Source organism: Seriola aureovittata, chromosome 7 (genome assembly GCF_021018895.1).
Source record: "Seriola aureovittata isolate HTS-2021-v1 ecotype China chromosome 7, ASM2101889v1, whole genome shotgun sequence".
NCBI classification, from domain to species: domain Eukaryota; kingdom Metazoa; phylum Chordata; class Actinopteri; order Carangiformes; family Carangidae; genus Seriola; species Seriola aureovittata.
The window spans coordinates 15,700,851-15,722,827 of NC_079370.1; the positions used below are offsets into that span (position 1 = coordinate 15,700,851).

General features: G+C 40.7%; 1 protein-coding gene across 2 annotated transcripts in view; it reads left to right on the forward strand.

The window, feature by feature from the left end:
• Positions 1 to 16,559, forward strand: part of aplp1 (amyloid beta (A4) precursor-like protein 1) — a 32,305-nt gene extending 15,746 nt beyond the window's left edge. The window contains exons 2-17 of one of the 2 annotated variants that reach the window (XM_056380099.1): positions 4,020 to 4,199; positions 5,219 to 5,348; positions 6,760 to 6,872; positions 7,361 to 7,554; positions 7,647 to 7,972; positions 9,093 to 9,220; positions 10,155 to 10,229; positions 10,342 to 10,500; positions 10,648 to 10,776; positions 11,226 to 11,325; positions 11,418 to 11,585; positions 11,734 to 11,754; positions 11,867 to 11,940; positions 12,121 to 12,186; positions 12,356 to 12,499; positions 13,513 to 16,559. In XM_056380099.1, the coding sequence (XP_056236074.1) occupies positions 4,020 to 4,199; positions 5,219 to 5,348; positions 6,760 to 6,872; positions 7,361 to 7,554; positions 7,647 to 7,972; positions 9,093 to 9,220; positions 10,155 to 10,229; positions 10,342 to 10,500; positions 10,648 to 10,776; positions 11,226 to 11,325; positions 11,418 to 11,585; positions 11,734 to 11,754; positions 11,867 to 11,940; positions 12,121 to 12,186; positions 12,356 to 12,499; positions 13,513 to 13,611 (2,106 nt within the window). In that variant the 3' untranslated portion in view covers positions 13,612 to 16,559. Of the gene's footprint in view, positions 1 to 4,019; positions 4,200 to 5,218; positions 5,349 to 6,759; positions 6,873 to 7,360; positions 7,555 to 7,646; positions 7,973 to 9,092; positions 9,221 to 10,154; positions 10,230 to 10,341; positions 10,501 to 10,647; positions 10,777 to 11,225; positions 11,326 to 11,417; positions 11,586 to 11,733; positions 11,755 to 11,866; positions 11,941 to 12,120; positions 12,187 to 12,355; positions 12,500 to 13,509 lie in introns of both variants that reach the window. The other variant, XM_056380098.1, reaches the window with a different exon arrangement.
• Positions 16,560 to 21,977: the final 5,418 nt, after the last annotated feature.

The following is a 21,977-nucleotide window of genomic DNA, read 5'->3' on the forward strand; positions in this document are numbered from 1 at the left end:
CATTCAGTGTAGCAAAAGCTATTTTTAGCTGTGAATTAGCCTCTTAATCCTTCAATCTGTATGTAGTGAATACAGCAAAGTGTCTACTAAAGCATTGCGAGAAAAAGCATGTGTTACTCTTTACATTTTTGTAAATATTACCTGTTGTGCTAAAGTTTTGGTTAAGTTAATTACAATATTAGAAAATTTGAATTTTTTTTTCAAATAATGCTCAGTAATATTGAAATATATTGTCAATCATTTACACCTAAATGAATCTACCATGTTAGCAGCTCTGTGACACTGTGCACCAGCACAGCAGTGCTTTGAGCTAAAAACCCAGGGTCCTAACATTCACTAATTAGCACAAAACACAAGTTTGAGTCGAGGCCGACGGGAATGTCATTAGTCTTGCAGGTATTTTGTCATGAATCAAAGTATTAGACAAATGTTTTTGACCTGATGATGGTGTTAGGGGGGAAGTCACAGGATCACCAAATTTATTATGAGACATTATCTGAGAACCATGATTTTGTCAGACTGACACTGCCATCCATAGAGCCATGCTGCTAGCATGGCTAACACAAGTATTATTTATTGTTATGTATTCATCTAAAGTGAACTAATTGTTGATTGATACAGAAAACTATTTGTTGTGCATATGTTTGGTCCAATGACCCAAAGCTTAGGAAATAAAGTAGGTGTGTGCAACAGAAATAAGTGTAATGTATATTGTAAACCATACACATTACCTTTGCTGCTCTGGGTTTTTTTTTTCCCTCTCACAACCACAACCTCTCCGGACCTTCTTTTCCAATTGTCCGTCTTTATCAGGTAGACTTTCCACTTGGTTGACTGACCAATTTGCCATTTAAACAAGATTATCAACTTGGCGGATCCTCTCCGCTGCACTGCGCTGCGCTGCTGCACAGACAACTGCACTCTGGCACATAACTATTGTGCAGGTCTGTCCTGGCTGGACTTCAGGTTGGATATTGGTGTTGATTTTACAGAAATATCAACCATATGTGATCCAGGGCTGAAGAGTAATAGATGTAATTCAATCAAATGAACTGAGAGCAATGTAGAATAAAAGGTATGTATAGCTTTAACTGGCCGGCTTAATTGTAGAAACTGTATAGTGAAGTGTGGTACGGTAGTTAAGGTTCCATGATCAAATAAACAAAGCAAATGAAAACCATATGTTCTCCAAACAAGCAACAACAACATTTACTGGAATGACATCAGGCTCCTGTCATGCCCAGGTTCAAGCACAGTCTTGCCAGATGTTTCCCCACAATCCTTAGTGCTGTAACTGTTTTCCAAAGTCAGTGTTTATTTCTATGAGAAAAATAAAAATAAAAAAATTCACGATATGACCAATTTACATTAAGCAAAATATCAAACACCACAGAATACATTTCTATCCAGTGCTTCCTAAAAGCTTTCTCACCCTTTTTGGTAAGAATAAAAAGGACTGACGCACACGGATGACGCTTCCCGTTATTGCTGTGAAAATACAATGACACTGTACAATGAAACACTGACAAAGACACCCATGTGGCATTTACACAGCAGAGCAAATTGCGGCTATGAGACGTCAGTCCCAGAGTGATGTTAATGTGATGATGTGGCTGTGGCTTTCTGTACTTTCTGTAGCGGCAAAAAAGTGATTATACTCCAAACTGGGTCAAAAACAAGCAGGAGATTTTGTGCTGCGACGCAGGAACAGACCAACAGACGTGTACATCTTAAAATGGTATTTCTTATTAGGGGTTATCACAAGAGGGAGATCTAATCTGGTCCCAGATCAGGCTGGAGATTGGGTGTGTGGCCTTGCCGTGCTGGAGGTCAGGGCCTCGGGCTCCTGATGGACTGCTATTGATTGGGGGGAACGTGGCGATACAGTTGCAGTCGCTCAGCATTGATTTTCTGCAAGTGCAGTAGTGGAGAGCAGGCAGAATGAGAGAGCCGGACCAGGGGGAGCTGCCAGGTTATCTTCTCAAATATCCGGAAGTTTTTTTTTTTGTTTGTTTTTTCTCTCTGTGGCACTGACCTTCTCTGAGTCAAAGAGATGTATTTAGACATTAACTCAGCAGCTTGATACAGCAGCTTCAGCAGTGTTTACTTATCCTACAGTATACTTAACCAATAAAAATCTGCAGCTCAGCACTGTTAACCAAGTTATTAAAGATTTGTGAATAGGTTTTCCACACCTTTCGCAGCAGCCAATATTTCCATTAATTTAATTGTGGGTTGATCATTAACTTGCAGGGACTTGAAACCTGCTAGAGATGGGTAATCCATCACAGTGAATGTTGAGAGCTGAAACTTTAGAATTGGCTGCAAAATAGCATTGTTTTAGAGAGTAGTACTGTCAAAAAAATTATCTAGAAGACAAACAATGATAAATATGCAAAACATTATTGTTGTAAAACACATGTACCATAAAACTGAGTATTATGTTTAAAGCTTATGACCCTGAAAGTGGCTTAATTGAAAAAAGATCATCTTCACTGTGATGGATTACTTGTCTCAAGCAACTTGATATCAAAACAATATTAAAACGAACAGAGAAAAAAAAACAGTGGACTGTAAGGTGGGGGAAAAAATCCATTCATAAATCTAAAAAGAATTCTGGTATGCTTTGGGAAACGGTCAGCAGTAATGAAAAGTGGAGCCGTAATTTGTAAGAAATCTGCTAAGACATGCAGAAACACAAACTCCTCTTAGCATAATTATAATGCATAGACTGCTAAGGGCTTATTATATTTATTGTACATTTACTCAAAGGGGTTTTATATATTTATTTTATTCCGTATGAATTTTAATTAGGACTTCAAACACTTGAGCTCCGGTCGGCCAAAGCAGGGCTTCCCTTTGATCAGGCGTCACTCTCCCATATTTTTTTTTCTCTCCCCAGTTTCTTCCCTTTGGGCAACTTCCTTCTAATTGGCTCAGCGTCGCTCATCTTGTCTGTCGTCAGTAGGTCTATCTCTCTGTCTGTCAGCACAGATGAAAGGACATGAGCCATACAGAGGCTCCCGGGTGCAGGATGCCTTTTTGAAGAGTTTCAGAGTTGGACAGTAAATATTATCGCATGTTCTCTACCATGAATGTTACTAACAAAGGATGCTCTATGAAGCTAACATCTTCTACATGAGCTGTGTGATCTGCAGGAATCTGTGTGGCTTCCTTTGGAAAACAGCTCATTTTGTTTACAGCAGAGATGACTCAGACATACCCTGGAACATTCTCTACTTTGGCATTTTCTCACATTGGCCTCACTATTTTCATGTTTTCTGAAAAAGAAAAAGAAAAATTCTGTTTTGATTGTTGAGATAGATCGAGTCTTTGTGCTGTTTGAAGTGCTTTTTTCCTTCCCAACTAACCCCTCCCCTCCTTTATTCCTCTCTGGGCTCTCTCTGTGTCTGTGCTGTGTGTTAATGTAGTGAAGTGGCCCGTCGGTCAATGAGCTTGTATTAACACCTGACTCCAAGCCCTAGCTGGTGTTTGTTCCTCTATGTGGGGTCCCCTGGGCCCTCCCCCCAGGCAGAGGCAACATATCCCATGATCAATAACAACATCCTAGAAGGCCGCTGGAGGAGGGGGGAGCGGGGGGGGGGGGGGGGGGGGGGAGGGGGGGGGGGGGGGGGGGGGGGGTCGCATTCACTTCAGGGTTATTTCATCAGGGAGTATTCTATGGATCTTTCCCGATTTTTAGGTTTGCCAATATTCTCTTAAAGCTTGCAGTGTGCGCTACATTCTCCTGTGCATTAGCTTCCTCTCCCTCCTTACGTTCTCGCTCCTCTGCTTCGATCTTTCCCTCGCTCTCAGTCTGGCACGCTGGCTCACACTGTGGGTCTAATGTTGGATAGTGCAGGAGTGCATTCAGGAATCATCTGTGGTCTACTCACCCTGGATCAGCTTCAAACACAATATTATCTGCCACTGTGTTTTGTACAATTTGTGCAATTGTATCGACTCCTCTTCACCTCTCATGCCTCTCTCTCTCTCTCTCCCTCCCTATTGCTCTCTAGGCTCTGGCCATGGCCGAGGTGAACGGGCCAGGCCCCCAGCAGGCAGAGCCGCAGATTGCCATGTTCTGTGGCCGTCAGCTCCTTCACATGAACCTACAGACTGGGCAGTGGGAGCCGGATCCTAAGAGCCGGCAGGGCTGCTTCAAAGAGCCCAGCGAAATCCTGTCCTACTGTCAGGAGGTAAGATCCTGCACCTTGCAAGGGAAATAACATAAACCTGAACAGCTGTAATGAACACCAGTCTGGATCAATACTTCTAACAGCAGCGTTATCGAAATCAGGAGCCTTAATGACAAAGTAGTTGAAAAGAATGTTTCATGTAATCAACAAGACGTAGGGAAATCATGTCAAATTTCATATTCTTTTTCTCTAATTTGGTTTGTCTAACACCTGCCCTATCAAATCTATATATTTAACTATATATAGTAGAGAGATGGTGGCCTGTTGAAATATTACAGTATTTCATTTGCGCCTCCATCCCCTTATCCTCCTCTTGTTACCTGGTACGTGTGCTCTTTAACATCTACTGTAAGGTAATCAGTGGTACACACACTCTCCACACACTCCCCCCCTTCAGAGATATTTATTTGAAGTGCAACTCTAAGGGCAACCAAGCGCCACCTGGAGGCCAAAGTACACATAGCCGCTACAGAGAGCCACAGCCGTGAGCCTGAATGGACTGTAATGAGATTAGCTGGCACATTATGTATCAGTGATGGCTTTTACACAAAAACCATCCCTTTTTTTTTTTCTTTGACATTTATGAAGAAAGCATTTTATTGTGCATTCAGACTCTGGGCCGGCTACATTTCACTATTCTCTCGCTATTCGAACTCATTATGACCTTGTGCCTCAAATTATTAGCCTGTACTTTAAATGGATGTAGTCAGATGTGAAATTGGAAATGTTGAAAGACAAGAATGTTGATTGAAGTTATAACTTCAGTATGCCATGTTTAAAGTGGCTTCATATAAGCAGTTAGAGAATCTGTTGCATGACTCTTTCCTTTGTTAGTCTTCTCCCCCTGCTGACTGTGCTCCCCGTCCTTTTTTTCATTGATCCTGCTACCAATCCAAACCAATCCCCGAGCCTCTTCTCTAACCAATTCCTCCCTGTCCACTGCTCCTCTTGTCTTCGACCCCTCCGTTCTGCCCATCCATCTATCTGTTTCTGTGTCTTGCATGAACCTGTACATCCAGATGTACCCAGCGCTTCCGATCTCCCATATAGAGGAGTCAAAAAGACCTGTCACCATCCACGCCTGGTGTAGGAAAGGTTGGGGCCACTGCCAGACACATCCCTTCATAGTCCTGCCCTACCGCTGTCTAGGTAAGAACAACACACCTCACTGCCATTACAGTATTACAAGAATTCATAGGTTTAGTTTTCCTGTGTGACCTCGAGTTGCAATGGAGAGAAGAAACAAGCACAAAAGAAGCATCCTTCATATTTCTACACTCACTGTGTGCTCGAGGTCATGCCCTCTGTTTTGACAGTGGAAACAGAGAGGAAACCCGGGGAGAGAGCCAAACTCAAACCAGGGACACTGCAGTCATTCATATCTAGCCATTAGACACCTTTTCTGAAATAGTTCCAACATAAGGGAAATACTCATATTTGCTTTTTTTTGTTGAGGTTTAACTGTTAACAACTGTTTGTCAGTTAAATATGAAGTTACAGAGAGCAGGTGCTTAGCTGAGTTTAGCACAAAGACTGGAAACAGGTGGAACAGCTTGCCTTGACTCTGTCCAAAGGTTAAAAAAAATGAAATGTAAAAATGACAAATCCCCACTTTTAGTCAACAGAATTTGTTAGCATTAAAGAAATAATAAAACATTACATCTCGTGGAGATTTCAACATAACACAACATGGCGTTTTAAAAAGGGACTCGTGAAATATCAAAACCAAGCAGTTGCATAACACGTATTGCATAAAAATAACAAGCATGGTTTGAGATTTTCTTTTAGTACCAACGCATGGCTTTACGTTGATTTCATTTTTGCCATTTGAGTACGGGCATTCCCCTCGCATCACCTTTCTAATCGTGATAATTACTCAGGGTGTGAGGTTTTAATACACACAAAGCACCATGTTCAGCTTGACAGTATTGCAGAGGGGCCATGCCTGCTACAAGCCACTAGGGGGGGGAGATCGGCTAACAATAGATGAGTGAGTGAATGAATGAGTAATGAACAGTGAGTCATTCTGGAGTCATGAAGCACTTTGATACGTACGCACAGCGCAATAGAACGGGCTCTAGCTTGTTTGATTTCGACTGTACTGCCTGTTGTACGGGTGAAAACGTCCCTTTATCCATGAGCCATAAAGAACAGCAGGCAATGGTATAGGAACATGTTTTAAATGAATATAAAACCATTTCTCTTTGGTGTATTGTATAAACAATGTAGTCATCTACATTTAAGATCTCTGTAATAAATATGTATACTCATTTTAAGCAAAGAGCATTTGTACTTCACAGTGCTTGCACTTAACACGTTTATGCTTTCTGTCGGATGTAATTTGTGCATCCCTATTCTGGTCCGCTACCATGTGTTCTCCGTATCACGCAGCTTGTGTTCATTCATATGCTCTTGTTTCCTTCCTTATTAAACTAGAGTCATGTTCAATTGCAGCACTGAGGCCTAATTAAACCAAGTTGGAAATGAAAATACAAAAATACTAGAAAGTGAACCGTTTGGAATCGGCTCACAATGACCTCACCTTTTCATCACTCTGCAGAGGGCGAGTATGTGAGCGAGGCCCTGCTGGTTCCTGACCGATGCCGATTCCTCCACCAGGAGCAGATGGACGCCTGCGAGAGTTACGTGTACTGGCACAACATTGCTAAGGAGGTGAGAAGGGCGGGAAAAATGGCAGCTCTGCAGTTTTGAGACAAACTGTACAATAAAGGCCTATGAATAAAGAAAAGGAAGGTTTTCAGTCGCATTAAAGCAGAAGGGTCATTTTTATTCGCCTCTCCTCTGGTGCACAATGAACTTTCCATTGCATATTTGAGACCTTTTGTGCAGCCAGCCCTAACCAATGGCAGACTAGACTAGAAAAGTCTGCGTGGTGGTGTATTGTGCAGCGCGTCACACTTGGTCAGTACACCTACCTAAGATGTTAGAGCAGGAAAGGTGACAGTTTACAAACTGTTACACTCCTTCATACCTCCTCCTGTCAACTGTTTATGTTCCAAGGGAAGAAACCCAGAGGTCTGTCTTATTATATTTAGATGTTACGGTATTTTATGCTACATTTAAGTTAAAAAATATTCTTTTCAACCTCATTATACATGATTATACGTGATACATTGTGGATCTGATTGCCTCTCTTTCAGGAATGCACTGCCGACAATCTAGAGCTCCACAGCTACGGGATGCTGCTGCCATGTGGAGACCATTTCCGGGGGGTCGAGTACGTGTGCTGCCCGGGCCGAGGGAGTTCCAGCGGTAAAGGAGAGACCGAGGAGAGGGACGTCCCTGATGTTCCTCAGACATTCACATCCCAGACCAGTGGAAAACTTAATCCTGTGTAAGACGCTAATATATTCAGCTTGACGACATAAAGATGTTAGAGGACAGGGGGGAGGAGGTGTCAGTAATGACTGTTCCGCTTTTCTGCAGCACCAAAGTAACAGCCCCCACCCCGAGCCCCTCTCCTGACACAGATGTGGACGAGGCCGATATGGAAGAGGAGGATGACGAAGTGGTGGAAGAAGAGGAGGAGGCAGAAGACGAGGAGGAGGAGGAGGAGGAGGAGGAAGAGGAGGTCGACGAGGAGGAAGCGGAAGAGGAGGAGGAAGAGGAGGCAATGGCTGTGAAAGATCGAGAAGAGTATGAATACCCTATTGACTCAGGCCCCTACCACACATCAGACTATCTGGATTCGTTCTTCTACAAGAAAAGCCACAAACCCACCACCTCCACACCTCTGATCAAGGGAGACAGCTGTGAGTGGTTTTTTTTGTCTGTTAAACTTTCTATTGTTTGTGAAAAATCAGCTGAAAACGTGTTCATAGCTGTGTTGACGAACACAGTCAAAAGGAGTAAATGACTGGCGACAGTGCCGCTGACGTCACGACCTGTTTTAGGACGATCTGGTGCATATCGCACATCCACACCCACAGCAACCTCCAGGCCTCAGCAGGGCTCTTTGTTACTGTGCAGAGTAAATAGAGCAGCTGACACATCACATTTATATGTGAGCTTAAATAAAATAACAACCTCAGAATGATAAACTATGATGGTGGTCACTGTCTGTGTTGGAAACACTGTTCAACTAAAAGCCAGAGCCTGGTGATTCTTTCTGGTGAAGGCTCATTATGGGTTGAGGGTGTGAGAGTGTTGTCAGAGGTTTATTTTTGTTTTAAACTCTTACTGCATACACATATTATATTATATTTACTTATCCTGTGTTTATTTTTGGCTTTCTTATTAACTCTCTCTTTTCTTATCTAACTCTATAAGTAGTAACGTGAACTCCTAACAGATAATAACATTTATTTCAATTAAAACAAGTGGAGTTTATACACTGCAATTAATCCAGTTCACTTAAAGTCTACATCATAAAATATGAAGAATGAAGTTCAAATAATCCTCCACCACTGGAATTGTTCTCGCATTTAAAATAATAAAAGTAATTACTCAAAGCAAAATGGGATTGGTAACGCTAGTACTTTCACAGTAATCTTATTTTTTGCAGTTGAAAGCTCCACAAGCTTTCGTCAAATGATTAATCTTGTGTGTTACACAACATGGTGTGTGTTTCCTTGGTACTTCTGCTGGGGTTACAAAAGACAGAAGTACTATGAATGAATGAACAGAAGAATTATCTTCCATCGACACTCTGTCCATCACACAGCAGCTGTTGTATTCCATTGTTGCCTGTTCCATTTCTCCCATCCCTCCAGCTGTAGTGTAAAATTGCTTTCCTTCCCTCGTGCTCTTTTCTCAGTGCACAGCCTGTCGCACTCTGACCGGGACTGTCCCTTGGAATTACAGGATAATTGCTCTCTGGCAATTCTTGCAGAATCCACAACCTCTGTTTTCTGTCCTGTCTTTCCCATCCAGTGATTACGCTTCGGCCCACAGATGGCGTTGATGTTTATTTTGAGAAGCCAGTGGATGACACCGAGCATGCCAACTTCCTGCGTGCCAAAACGGACCTGGAGGAGCGCAGAATGAAGCGAATCAATGAGGTGATTTTCACAGGGCTAGGAACAGGCTAATAGTTGTTCGGCTGGGCAGGTTTGACTCTTGACCGTCAATTCACTAATCTGGAACGAGACTGGCTGTTGCATTGCTCTCAGTCCCTAATCTAAAACTGACTAGAATGACAGGGGCACTGGCCTCTACATGTTTCACCTGCATTCAGGGAAGCAGATACAGAATAAAATAACCATAATAACCAAAAGTGTCACACTTGCACTGCGCAGTAAGAATGAAATTTTACCTCATGGACTGTATATATTCTCAAATATAATGAACCACTTCATAAATGCATCACAAGGCCCCTGCAATAGTCAGAATTTATAGCCCGGCATTAAAGTTATAAACTATTAATGTTCTTTGTGTTGGTTGCAGAGGCAGTTTCATACACGATGGAAATTTAGAGTTTATCACGCTGCACATCTGCCTATGTTTGCATGGACGGTGTTTGCATGGTGTATCTTTGCTCACAATCTCACGACAGCTTCTGTACAACTTCGAGATTTTCTTTTTGATTTGGGTTTTGGCTGTGGTAATCGCACACCACACATATGATGTCGGCACCCAAAGAAAACTGTCTTCATCAGCACCATGTCTTCACAGATGTGCAGTTACATATGTGTTTCAATCAAATTCTTCTAAAAGTGGCTTTTAAATGCAAAAAAGGAAAACAACTAGTCAGTAAATCAAACGGTGATTACATGTTGTTTTTTTTTTATGTTCAGACAAAACATTCCTCACATCTGTCCACGTGTTTTGTTTTGTAGTGATGTTTTCGTAATTTTGGTTGCTACAGTTTCTTACAGAGAGTTTGAGAAGAAGATTGATACCACTGTCTCATGTGTTCTCTATGCTAAATAAGAAGCTACCACCAGCATCGGCCTCTAGTGTATGTGACCTTTTCTGTGTCTTTCTATTCCTCAGATCATGAAGGAATGGGCAGAGGCAGACAACCAGTCAAAGAATCTGCCAAAGTCAGAGCGACAGGCCCTGAATGAGGTAAGTGGACTTTTGTCATCCTGCTTTATCGACTTCAATCTGCCATTTTAAATTCTCCTGCGGAGGAATTAACATCGTCCTTGTATCCACTCCCTCATTTTTCCCCTATCAGCACTTCCAGTCTGTGCTGCAGACGCTGGAGGAACAGGTCGCTGGAGAGAGGCAGAGGCTGGTGGAGACTCATCTTGCCAGAGTGGAGGCCATTCTCAACAACAACCGCCGCCTGGCTCTGGAGAACTACTTGACTGCTGTACAGTCTGATCCCCCTCAGGTTAGTGCATCATGGAATACAGAGGAGTACAGAGGAGGAGAGAGAACATACATAAATGAAATGTGCAACAGCAGCACAGATTATCTGTAGATTCCTCTTCTGTAATAGACAGTAGCTTCATCTCGTTTCTTCAACTCTGTCTTCCAGCCCGAGCGGGTGCTGCAGGCTCTGAAGCGATACATGGCTGCAGAGCAGAAGGACCGCAGACACACACTCAGACACTACCAGCATATTGTGGCTGTTGACCCCCAGAAGGCTGAGCAGATGAAATTCCAGGTGTGTGTGTGTGTGTGTGTGGTGTGTGTGTGGGTGGTTGTGTGTGTGTGTGTGTGTGTGGTTGTGTGTGTGGTGTGAAATACTTCTCGCACACATCTGTGCTTTTGGGATGCGAGGCTGCTTTCTGCTGACCATAAAACGTACAGAACATTGTGTGCTGAAGAGTTAGTACGTGCTCCAGATAAGTTCATAAATGCTGAACTCACAGAGGTGAAACAGCCGCCAATACTCTTTTCATTAAACTAAGATCAGAGCCAGTATTTGCTGACTTCAAAAAAGCAGCTTTAGACATATGACTCCATAAAAAAGTTTTTTTTTTTTTTTTTTTGGTGGATTAATTTTGAGAACCAATTCAGTGCTTCTTGCTTCACAGCAAAGGGTTTTTTTTTTTTTTTTTTTTTTGGGCCTTTCTTGGTAAAACACCTAAGCTGAATTTTCATATTTTTCAGGTGTACACACATCTCCATGTGATTGAAGAGAGGATGAACCAGAGTCTTGCACTGCTGTACAAGGATCCTACTTTGGCTGAGGAGCTGCACAATGACATCCGTAAGCTGAACTCCTGTTACTTATCATTTCATCAGTTCCAGATAACAGCATTTATGACTTTGTTTTTTTTTCTCGCCGCGTATCGCCTGTAGAGGAGCTGGTCAAGGCAGAGCGAGGAGACATCAGCGAGCTCATGACCACCTCCTTCTCTGAGACTCGCACCACCGAGGAGCTCCTGCCAGCTGCGAGTGAGGAGGAAAAGGATGATGAAGAGGAAGAGGAGAGAGCTTTCCAGAACAGGCCTTATCCTCCCCGTATTGGTACGTATCCGCGCACTGCTCATGCACGCACCCACAAATTCAACGTCTTTAAGTCTGTCCTCAATGTGTAAGTGGCATGTAAAACAATGAACTGCTTCTCACAGGTTTCTGTTGTTAATGATACATTCTCCCTTCTTTCTGTCTACAGAAACACAGTCAAATAAGAAAGGTAAGCTGATGTTCAATATCATTGAAGCATAACATTTTACTCTTCACACTGAGTGTTTTGTATTTCTTGCTTTTGCTCACAGCTAAAACTGTTACTGTCTTTTTGACTCTAGCCTTAGTGTCTGCAGTCGATGAATATGACTATACCACATCTGAGAGAGGCCCTACTTATGAATATGAGGAAAAGGTAAGATGGTGATCATTCTGGCCGGTCTAAAAGACTGCTGATATTTCAGATAGACTCCATCCCTGTACAGTAGATGGTATGATGAGACACCGAAATGTGTTATGTGTATGTTTGTTATCTTTTCAATGTTTCTGTGTCCCAATAAATCCCTTTATTCTTACACCTCCCCTCTCCTCCTAGATCAACACCTCTGCGGAGCTCAAGCAGGTGGTCAACAAACCTCCTGAGATTGCAAGAGATGAACTGGTAAGGGTTGAGTAAAAACATCATAATGCTCGTGTTAAAAAAAAAAAAAAAAAATGTGTTTGACTGCTTGAAGAAATGAGCATGAATTTAAATTAAAATTCATGTTAAAGCCTGCCGGTGCATGTCTCCCTTATCTAATGTCTCACTGCGCATTTCCTTCTTTCTGTAGCAACCTGATGCCTTGGAGACATTTAACCGTGGCGCCATGGTGGGGTTGCTAGTGGTAGCCGTGGCGATTGCCATGGTAATGGTAATCAGTCTGCTGCTGGTGCGCAGGAAGCCCTATGGCACTATCAGTCATGGCATCGTAGAGGTACGACCCAAGATAGGCCTTTAATTTAAGCAGAAAGCAATCTTAAAGGACCACTTAAAGGACTTCTGCACTGTAGGCCACGAGAGCTAGAAGCGTTAGAAGATTGATTGTACTCTCACGGCTGCTAATGGCTAACTTTGAAGTTAGTTTACAGGAGCTTTGCATAAAAACCGGAAGCCGGTGAAACAGCTAGTGTGGCTCTGTCCAAAGGTAACAAGAAACTGCACGAGAAGCTTTCAGACATCCAGTTACAACTCTTAGATAAGAAGTAGTCCAGCATTTAACCCCTGTAACATGGAGATTATTTACAGTTTAATTCTTGTACGGATTAAACAAACAAAATACAGGATGTTAAATGGTAAATGGACTGCAAGTCTTATCAACCACTCAAAGCGCTTTACACTACAAGCCACATTCAGACATTCATACACACATTCATACAACGCTTTCTACTACTCATACAGCGCTTTTACCATACATACATACATACACACACTCATTCACACACTGAGCCATCAGAGGCAATTTGGGATTTAGTATCTTGCCCAAGGAGACCTCATTTTGAGAGGAGTGGGGGTTTAACCACTGAATACTAGACGACCTCTTGTGCCATAGCCGCCCAAAAAGTCAGCTTCAGGGGTGGTGATGCTGTTAGACAGCCATAGCTGCTTCTCCATGTTTATGCTAAGCTAAGCTAACCGGCTGATGATTCCAGCTACATACTCCTTACCGTACAGACATGAGAGCATTACTAAACATTTCATCTAACTCTTGGCAAGTAAGTAAATATCAATACTTCCCAAAATGTCAAACCCTGGGAGTTGATGATTAACTACTGATGATGATCGCTTGTAATATTTGTTTGAAGATAATTTTAGCTGATCCTTCTCGAAGCCGAAGTCATACATATGTACTATAAACACTTTATTGCTCTCTCAGTTGCTGGTGTGGTCCTTGCTCATGAACCTGTCTTTGGTGTGTAATAATTCAAGCCCTTGTGTTTCTCGCAGCAGGTCGACCCCATGCTGACACCAGAGGAACGACAGCTCAACAAAATGCAAAACCATGGCTATGAAAACCCTACCTACAAATTCTTTGAACAGATGAACTGAGGTACTGGGGCTGCCAACAAGTCATGCCTGACCACTTGTTTTGTCCCCCACCCCCAATCTTCCTTACAGTGGTGTCCCAGCTACACTCCCTTTGACGGATTTATCATGTGTTGAAAACTTATAGTAACTGAATAAGTACGGGGTACATCCCAAACCCATTGTAAATGACCAACAGCAACTTATCATCATTATCAGAATGTGAAAAATGAGATACAATACAAACTCACATCACCTATTGTAATTGGGTTAGAGTCTGAGGATTGTTCCTTCCATTAGCGGTGCCACAACATTTCATAATCCTGAAAACATTCACATCGTAGACAGGAAAAACCATCCCAGTGGCATGACTTGATCTATTGCTCCTCACTAGAAACTGAAGTTGAACGGTGCATAATGCTTTATAGTATTTATTTTTCAGTAGTAGTCTATTTGTTCAAATTGTACCACAGTTAGCTATAATGTATCTGTGTAGATGAGTGTGAGTGACAGCCTAGTTTAATTATGGTGTAATTCTGAATTTCAAACCCACTCAGAGATTAAAGGGCAATTACCAAGCTAATTGTCAGACTAACCTCACCTCCATGGGCTACTGTAACACTGAGCACCTCTAATATTAAGACATTATGCGAGGACGTGGAGGTGTGACTTTGAATGTGTGAGACATTTAGGCTTTAATTTAAAACACAGGAGGCCAAAAAGACCACGCTAGTCGATACAGAACTGTGTGCTGGTGGTACAAAAAAAAACCACAAAAAAAAAAAAAAAAAACATCATGGTTTTGACTTGTGAGGATCTGCCCTCAATATTATTATTGATTATTTGGCAAAATATACCAAATATTCCATTTAGCTAATTTAGTCAGTGAATGAGTTTATTTTATTTGTACTGCTACCTAAAGAGCTGTAAAACAGAATAATAATCAGAAGTCCGTTATTTTAATGAAAGCATGACAACTTGGTGTATGACACTGCTGTATTTATTTGTGTTGTTCCTGTCATTGCTTTTGAAAAGTCGGAAATGTCACTGTTCAAAATGGACACTGTAAATAACGTAAGAAATACATACGACTAGTTGTAGACATTTCTATGATTAATTTGCATTGATGTAATGGAATAATAAATAACAATAGTACATTGTGCTGTTACGAGAAGGAGAAACACTTTCCTAACATGGCTGATTGAAAACGGACTGTTGTAAAAACCAGCACAAGACAACGACACAGTAACTTCTTTCTGAATGTATTTAAGGTAGACATTGAGATTCCATCTTCTTTTCAGTAACGCATCATTCCCCTAGTAGACCTTAATAGGATTAGCAACACAACCAACAGACTGACTACATGCCTGATGCCCTTCTCATCACTTCCTGTAGCAGCCTGTTCATTTTCACATTTGGCAGGTGTGTATCAGAGCGGAGGACCTTAAAGCGTAGGCAGTGTATAGAGAGGCCACAGCTAAAGTAATGTGAAGTGTCAGTGTGTGCAGTAAGTCCTAACAAACCACACTCAGGCATGGTAGTAGTGAAACATAATGTACGTGTTTAAATCTGCCAGTTTGACATCTTTGGACTCAACAACATTGAATGTTAGTACTCTAAAGATGCTGTATCAAATTTACTCTCTTCATAAATATCGTTTCACTAAATGACTCATTGTAGTTTGTCATAATTATGATCAACACAGTACCCTGTATAGGTAAGTAAAAAGGGATTGCCCCTTTTTTGAGGCTGATTGTGAGCCACTTGTGTGTCAGTTTGATTTCCTTTAGCCACTTAATTCTATCAGACCATCTTGGTTAAGAAAGGTCACGTTGTGGGATGTTGCTTTTTGTTCATCAGTCTTTAACTATACGCTGTAGTAGAGATAATCCATACCAAAATCAGTTCATATTTTATTTATTTCTTATCGGTGGAAGTTTTCTTTAAAAAAAAAAAAAAACCTGCATTTGTCCATTCAGATGAAAAGTTGTTTACTTGTAACTTTTTTTTTTTTTTTTTCTTTTTGTACATTTTGCTCTGAAATAAGCAAAAGAGTCTGACTATCGATGTTTTGATTTAGCATTAATCTTCCGTTTGTCTCGTTAGGCAGGTTAATTGCAGGTTGCGGCTGTGTTATGACAGGTGAAGAGAAGTCATAGCCCTTGTATAATTTGTACAGCTACGTTAGTGAATGAAAACGTTGTATGTTCACAGTTTAAGTCAGTTGATCTTGTAATGATACTACTGAAACCATAGATGAGAATAAGCTTGCCTGTGTTTCCCAAACCACTGAAGGTTTCCTACCAGCATTTAGCAGACTTAGAATGGTGTATACTGTAGTTACTCAAATCACATTTGTACGTACGTCCTCTGTCGAATTCTAGACTTCTTTGTTGGTCTGTCCCCTTACTTCCCGACAAAATATAAACAATGTTATTGAGATTTTAATTGCTGCATTATTGCCTTTTACAATGCTGTGTTTTGGATGTAATTATTCTGTATTTTTTATTTGTATGTAATAATCAGTTGGATCAAGGGTCATGCTTTTCACCTGTAATGTAATTTTAGAAGCTTGTATGAGAAAACACTGACAAGTTTATAATGTTCGGAAATGTGAAATATAGACAGACATATGGCCTCTGCCTAATTGACAAGGAGTGGCACTAAGCACAAGTAGAACCAAATTACTCCATTTGTGTACAGGTTGCTAAATGGTAGACATTGATTCTGTCTGTCTGATTTCAATTATACTGCATTGACTCTAGGGATGCTGATGGCATCATTGAGAGCTGTTCTTCATCTTCATTCAGACCTTTAACCAAAGACATGCTCCCTCAAATAAGCAGACAGATATTCTAATTGGGCAAAAATGTTCTCTGTTGTGTAACTGTATTTGCAAGCAATCTGAGAAATTAAAACTGGTTGAGCTAATTAATAGTGTAATAAAATAAAAAACCAAATGACCCATAAAATACTGGCTTTGTGAGTTTTCTTCTTAATGTACACATTTCTTTTTCTGACATCTCACAGAGGCAACATTCACGAGATATCCATGATGCTACCTTTGTAATGAGCCCTATGATGTAAAAGCCACAATCAAGAGGGTGAAACTGTCTTGCTTACTCACTGGAAAATGGGGTTTTTGTTTCTGCATTTCCTCAGTTGTATTTCTTTGGAAAAAGAAACCTTAAGTGCTCTTCAAAAAATATTTATTTCTGCTACATTAGAATACAAATCCCAATTTGATTCATCACCGAATGCCCAAGTTTACCTCGGTGCACAACTTGACAGCAATAATGATAATAGAGTTTGAAATTCGACACCTGCTCGTTTTGTGTATCAAGCAATGACGTAATATAGTAGATTTGATAGTAAAAGTTTCTATAAGATACAAATCTTAACCAAGAGTAAGATAAGATTTTTTCTCAGTTCACAGAATGGAGTTTCAGTGACTCCTTAAGCCACAGTGTCTTTTCTGTGAAGCCAAATTTGCAGCTCACTTTCTATGTCAGGAAAAGCTACTTATGATGCATGTAACCTCACTGACCTCAATCAAGCCGAAGAAACAACATATATGTTTCAATGAATTCCGTTTCATTCAGTTTTTAAAGCCCATATATTTAGCTGTGTGTATCAGGTGCCAGAGCCAAAACACTTATGTACGTAATGATATACTGTAGCTGTGGTGTGTGTGTTCATTTTCAGTCATCTCTAAGTAAATGACTGCTTTAATCAAATCATGGCTCTGAACTTTTATAGTGTGATATGCGCCAATACACACGAGACCCTCTTTAAAATCAACTAATAAGTTGCTTTGACATAGTTCCCAAGCAGCATTTAATCTTACAGTCGCTTGCGTGGGTAGGCTCCACACTTCCTTCACCCACAAATTACAAAGAAGTTCAAGCCCCAGCCCCTAGCCCTGCACAGGTTCACTTCTTCCAAACCACAACACTGACGGGTAGTCCTGCTTACCCAGATTACTGTGAAAAGGCTCTGTGGCTGTACAGTGACAGTTTACCATTGATGCCTCCAGCGCACACCAGTCATCTTGATAGTGGTTCCTCTGAAGTCAACTGCTCACATACAGCCACTGTGGTAATGTAAGACGACTCATATTAACCCAGACTTTTATCACATCACAGTCTGAGTGCGCGTTTTGTTTAGTACCGTAACACTTTGATTCATTCAACAAAACAACATTATGAAACCCCTTCGTATGCAGAGATTAAAAACCTTGGTAGGTAGATCAAAGATGTTATCGCAAGAGCTGTGTGCTTAGTGTAAAAAAAAAAAAACAAATTAAAAAAAAAAAAAAAACACATCATTGACATCACATGAGATGTGTGGGTGCTTGAGGACACACTAATGCTTGCTGTTCATAGATGAGACCCACACACCGTTACAACAGTTTAGTGAGTCAGCATTGATGCTGAGTAGGGAGCCTGATGGTGATTGTTCAACTGACAGTGAGGGGATTGCAGGTGCCAAAGAGTGAAGTGTGTGTGTGTGTGTGGGGGGGGGTTACAGTCTTGATATTACTGGAAGGTGAAGCCCTATGCATCAGCTCGGCTGTCTCCTTACCATATAGAACGAGATGACATTTAAGTGTTGGTATAATGCTAATTTCTCTGAGAGGAATAGATGAGGTCAGACTGTCCAGTGGTTTGAGCAATACTTGACGATAACTGTTTGCACACGCAGATCAAGGTGTTTCACAGTGGCATCAAAAGTCTCACACACACACACACACACAGAAAGAGATTAAGTTGTCATGGATGGTCAGCTACATTACAAGACATAATCCACCAAGGTGCATCCACTCAAAATGGGATTAGATAGAGAGAGAGAGAGAGAGAGAGAGAGAGAGAGAGAGAGAGAGAGAGAGAGAGAGAGAGAAAGAAAGAAAGAAAGAAGAAAGAGAGAAAGAAAGAAAGAAAGAGAATGAAGAAATGTCAGCATTACACCTCTCCTAATGCATCAACATGTCGACCTGTCATAACAAGGAAAATTACAAGGAAACCACCTTGTGGTTAACACTACATGCATCCTCCATGACAATATAGGTGAGAAGGACTCAAGTTTAGATACTACATATTCTCAGAGGAGTAAATTTAGCTGTACCTCACAGCAACCTTTGCATACTTTAAGTGATAACATTAACCGTAACCGGGTTACACAATATAAGGGATTATTAACTTTTCATGTGTCTGTGCATGAGCGACAAAGATGCAACTTGGGGTGTTCCTCGCAGCCACTCAGAGTGCCACATATTTTCTTTAACGTTCACCTGTGTAATGTATAGCACACAAGATGATTTCCAGAATAAAAGCTTAAAAACTTGTCAGCACCTTTGCTCATTGTATTCATGATACAGAAACATCACTGCGCCGGGAAAATGGAGGATAATGCACCAAAATATCTTTTAGATAGTATAGTATATGTGGAAGTATATGTGGAATTTATCTGGAAAATTAAATGTTGCTTTGTGTATAACATTTTGTTTCATGACAGAAAGAAAACAGACAACATTCTCACACATTGTTACCCTTGTGATCAGTTCTTTTTTTTTTTTGTAAGTTGTTCTTCAGGAAAAAAACAACAAACATTACCATACAATCACACGATTAGATGTTTGATAAGTAATATAGTTTACTGGTTTGGTGCCATGTCGACAGCATACAGTATGATACACACTTGGTGGGTAACACACCATTTTGTGTGGATACCCAAAGAAGCGAAGAAGAGATCATTTGTTGGCAACCATAATTTCTATTAATGTAACTGCACTTTTATTACTATATTTTGATATATATAGATTTGATATAAGAACTCGCTGAGCAAATGAATGTGTGGGGTTAGATATACATAATATTCCATTAACACTGTCTCCTCCCAACCAGACTCACATATCACTTGTCACTGTCCGTCACTGTAATCAGAAACTAATCATATAAAGCTAACTGTAATGAGACCGACATATAATGCAGCAGACCTAGTTTATAATTTAGACATCTTCTAAAGACGAGCCTTATCAATATTGGATCACTTTCCACTGACGCAATACTAATTAATGGCCTGATTAAAGAGCATAGTGTTGAATACTGTAGACGAGACCTGTTTAAAGCCAAACACACGAGTACTGTACCTCATAGTAAATTCTTCCCTTGATCTCCACAGTGCTTGTATGAAAAAAAAATGATTCCTTCAAAATTCAACTCTCTATAGATGAGTAATATTTTAATTTGTGATGATGAAATATCTCCCCGCTTAACATAATTCATTTGTTTTCACTGAATTACAAAACAATCCCTGTTCGAAGAAACCAGTACTGCGGTTTACGGTACTGATCATTTTAACGGATGTACAGAAAACTGGACTTAGAGGTGAAATGAATGTAAAGTTTGTCAACCTGTATGAAATGACATTTTAAACAGCCAAAACCAAACTTTGGTGTATGCATCAGAGCTACTGAAACTTTCGAGCTATCTGAAATCTCTTCCTATATTTCCTGCATACTTGAAGCATGTCTTTTTAGTTGTATCTAAATAAGTAATTGTATTGTGAAGTTTAGGCATCACAAAACTCTGTGATCAAATTAATTTAAATCCACTGTACACCTCTAAAATAGCATCTGTACATTTAGCATTCATTTTCACAGCTATGCTAATGGCACTCAGCTCTATAAAGAATTTACCTGAGTGCTTAACAGATATCCACAAATCCACAGACAACTGAGTGATTACCCATTGCTTAGTCGATCAAATATCAAATACATAATTAAAATGGAGTTACATTATGTTCACAGTTTCAATAAAAGTAAACATGGTGATTAACAGCAAGCAGAGGAACTTTTTCACTGTCTAAAGTTTAAAACATAAATAACAATTTGCACAAAAATGTTGCTATCAGAATCTCTACTATGAACAATAATATTTTACCACATAATCATTCTCTCTTCCTTCTGCTGCTTCTCAGTCCAGATGTGACTTCAAAGGGCTTTTTCCATGTGATATTACATGAGCTTACACTCCCTCCTATTAATCAGATTTCATTGCATCAGAAACACTGCCATCTGTTCTCCAACTGCAGTTTTCCCAGCTACAGTCTATCCCAGCTGTTGAAAAGGAAACTACAGAGAGCACTTTTGGCGAACCGTGTTTGGTGTTTATTTTGTGTAATCAACATTTTTATTCCGTCTACACTTACAACAGGCCTGATTGTTACTGAATGCACCTCTCTCTCTTTGAGACAACACTGGGGCAGAAAAACCTCACAAGACAACCAAGGTTTCTAGACAACACTTATTTACACATCCAACACAACATTAGGACTCACTTGTAGCCATGATTCTGACCAGCTGATGAATGTAAGTGCACTTTTCATGCTCCTTTTAGCTCCATTTTTGTTCACCACCAACGCCTAAGAAAATAACTGGGTTTTTAGCTGCTAGACGTTTGACTGTCTTCACCAACTAGTTGCTACGCTGACTGTCCTCTGTTTGGAGCTGGGCAGGTAGCGGACAGTGGTTCACAGTTTGTTTGTTTTTAAACCACCTAACTGCTGGGCCTTGACTATACTATTAAAGTTTAAATAATTCCTACCATATGGTAAATATACACATTTATCTAAATATACAGACAAGATGCATTATAGCATTCATATTGTATTATAATTTACATTACAATAATTAATGCCATTGTTGATGATTTTTTTAAATAATTTCTTTTTAATTTTACCGAATGAGTATAAGTTAAATTCAAATCACAAGTTCACAAATGACTAAATCTTGAATTAAACCAAATTGTTTCTGCAGCACACAGGTGCCCCACCAAAGCACGACCTGTCTACCGCCTCAGAGATCCATGGCCATGTTACAGGTCGCAATAGTAATGGCCAAGTAAAGCTTTAAAAGCAGACAAAGGATTCATAATGTACTCAACCATCGAGGTCTGCTAAACTGACCAGCTCTCTACAGTTGGCCTATTTTTACAGATGTCTGACATAGCGAAAGACCGAAGGAGGTATCTCTATTTTGAGGGTGCAGGTTTCAGTGCGGCCTCACCCTGCATATCGGCACCTCTGGGCTTTTGTCTGTATGTTTCCTGTCACAGATCATTGTCTTTGAAGTGGTTTTTGTCTGAGCACAGAAGGACCTATTAATGTAGTGACCAGCAAGAGATGCTGGAGGGGAGGAAATCATGTACAGCATGTACAGGCATACAGCATCTGAAGGGCACGCAAATGTCCCTCTAACCACTGTCCCCGTTTCTCTCCCTCTTTCTCAATCACACACAGAGAGAGAGAGAGAGAGAGAGAGAGAGAGAGAGAGAGAGAGAGAGAGAGAGAGAGAGAGACAGAGAGAGACAGAGAGAGACAGAGAGAGAGTT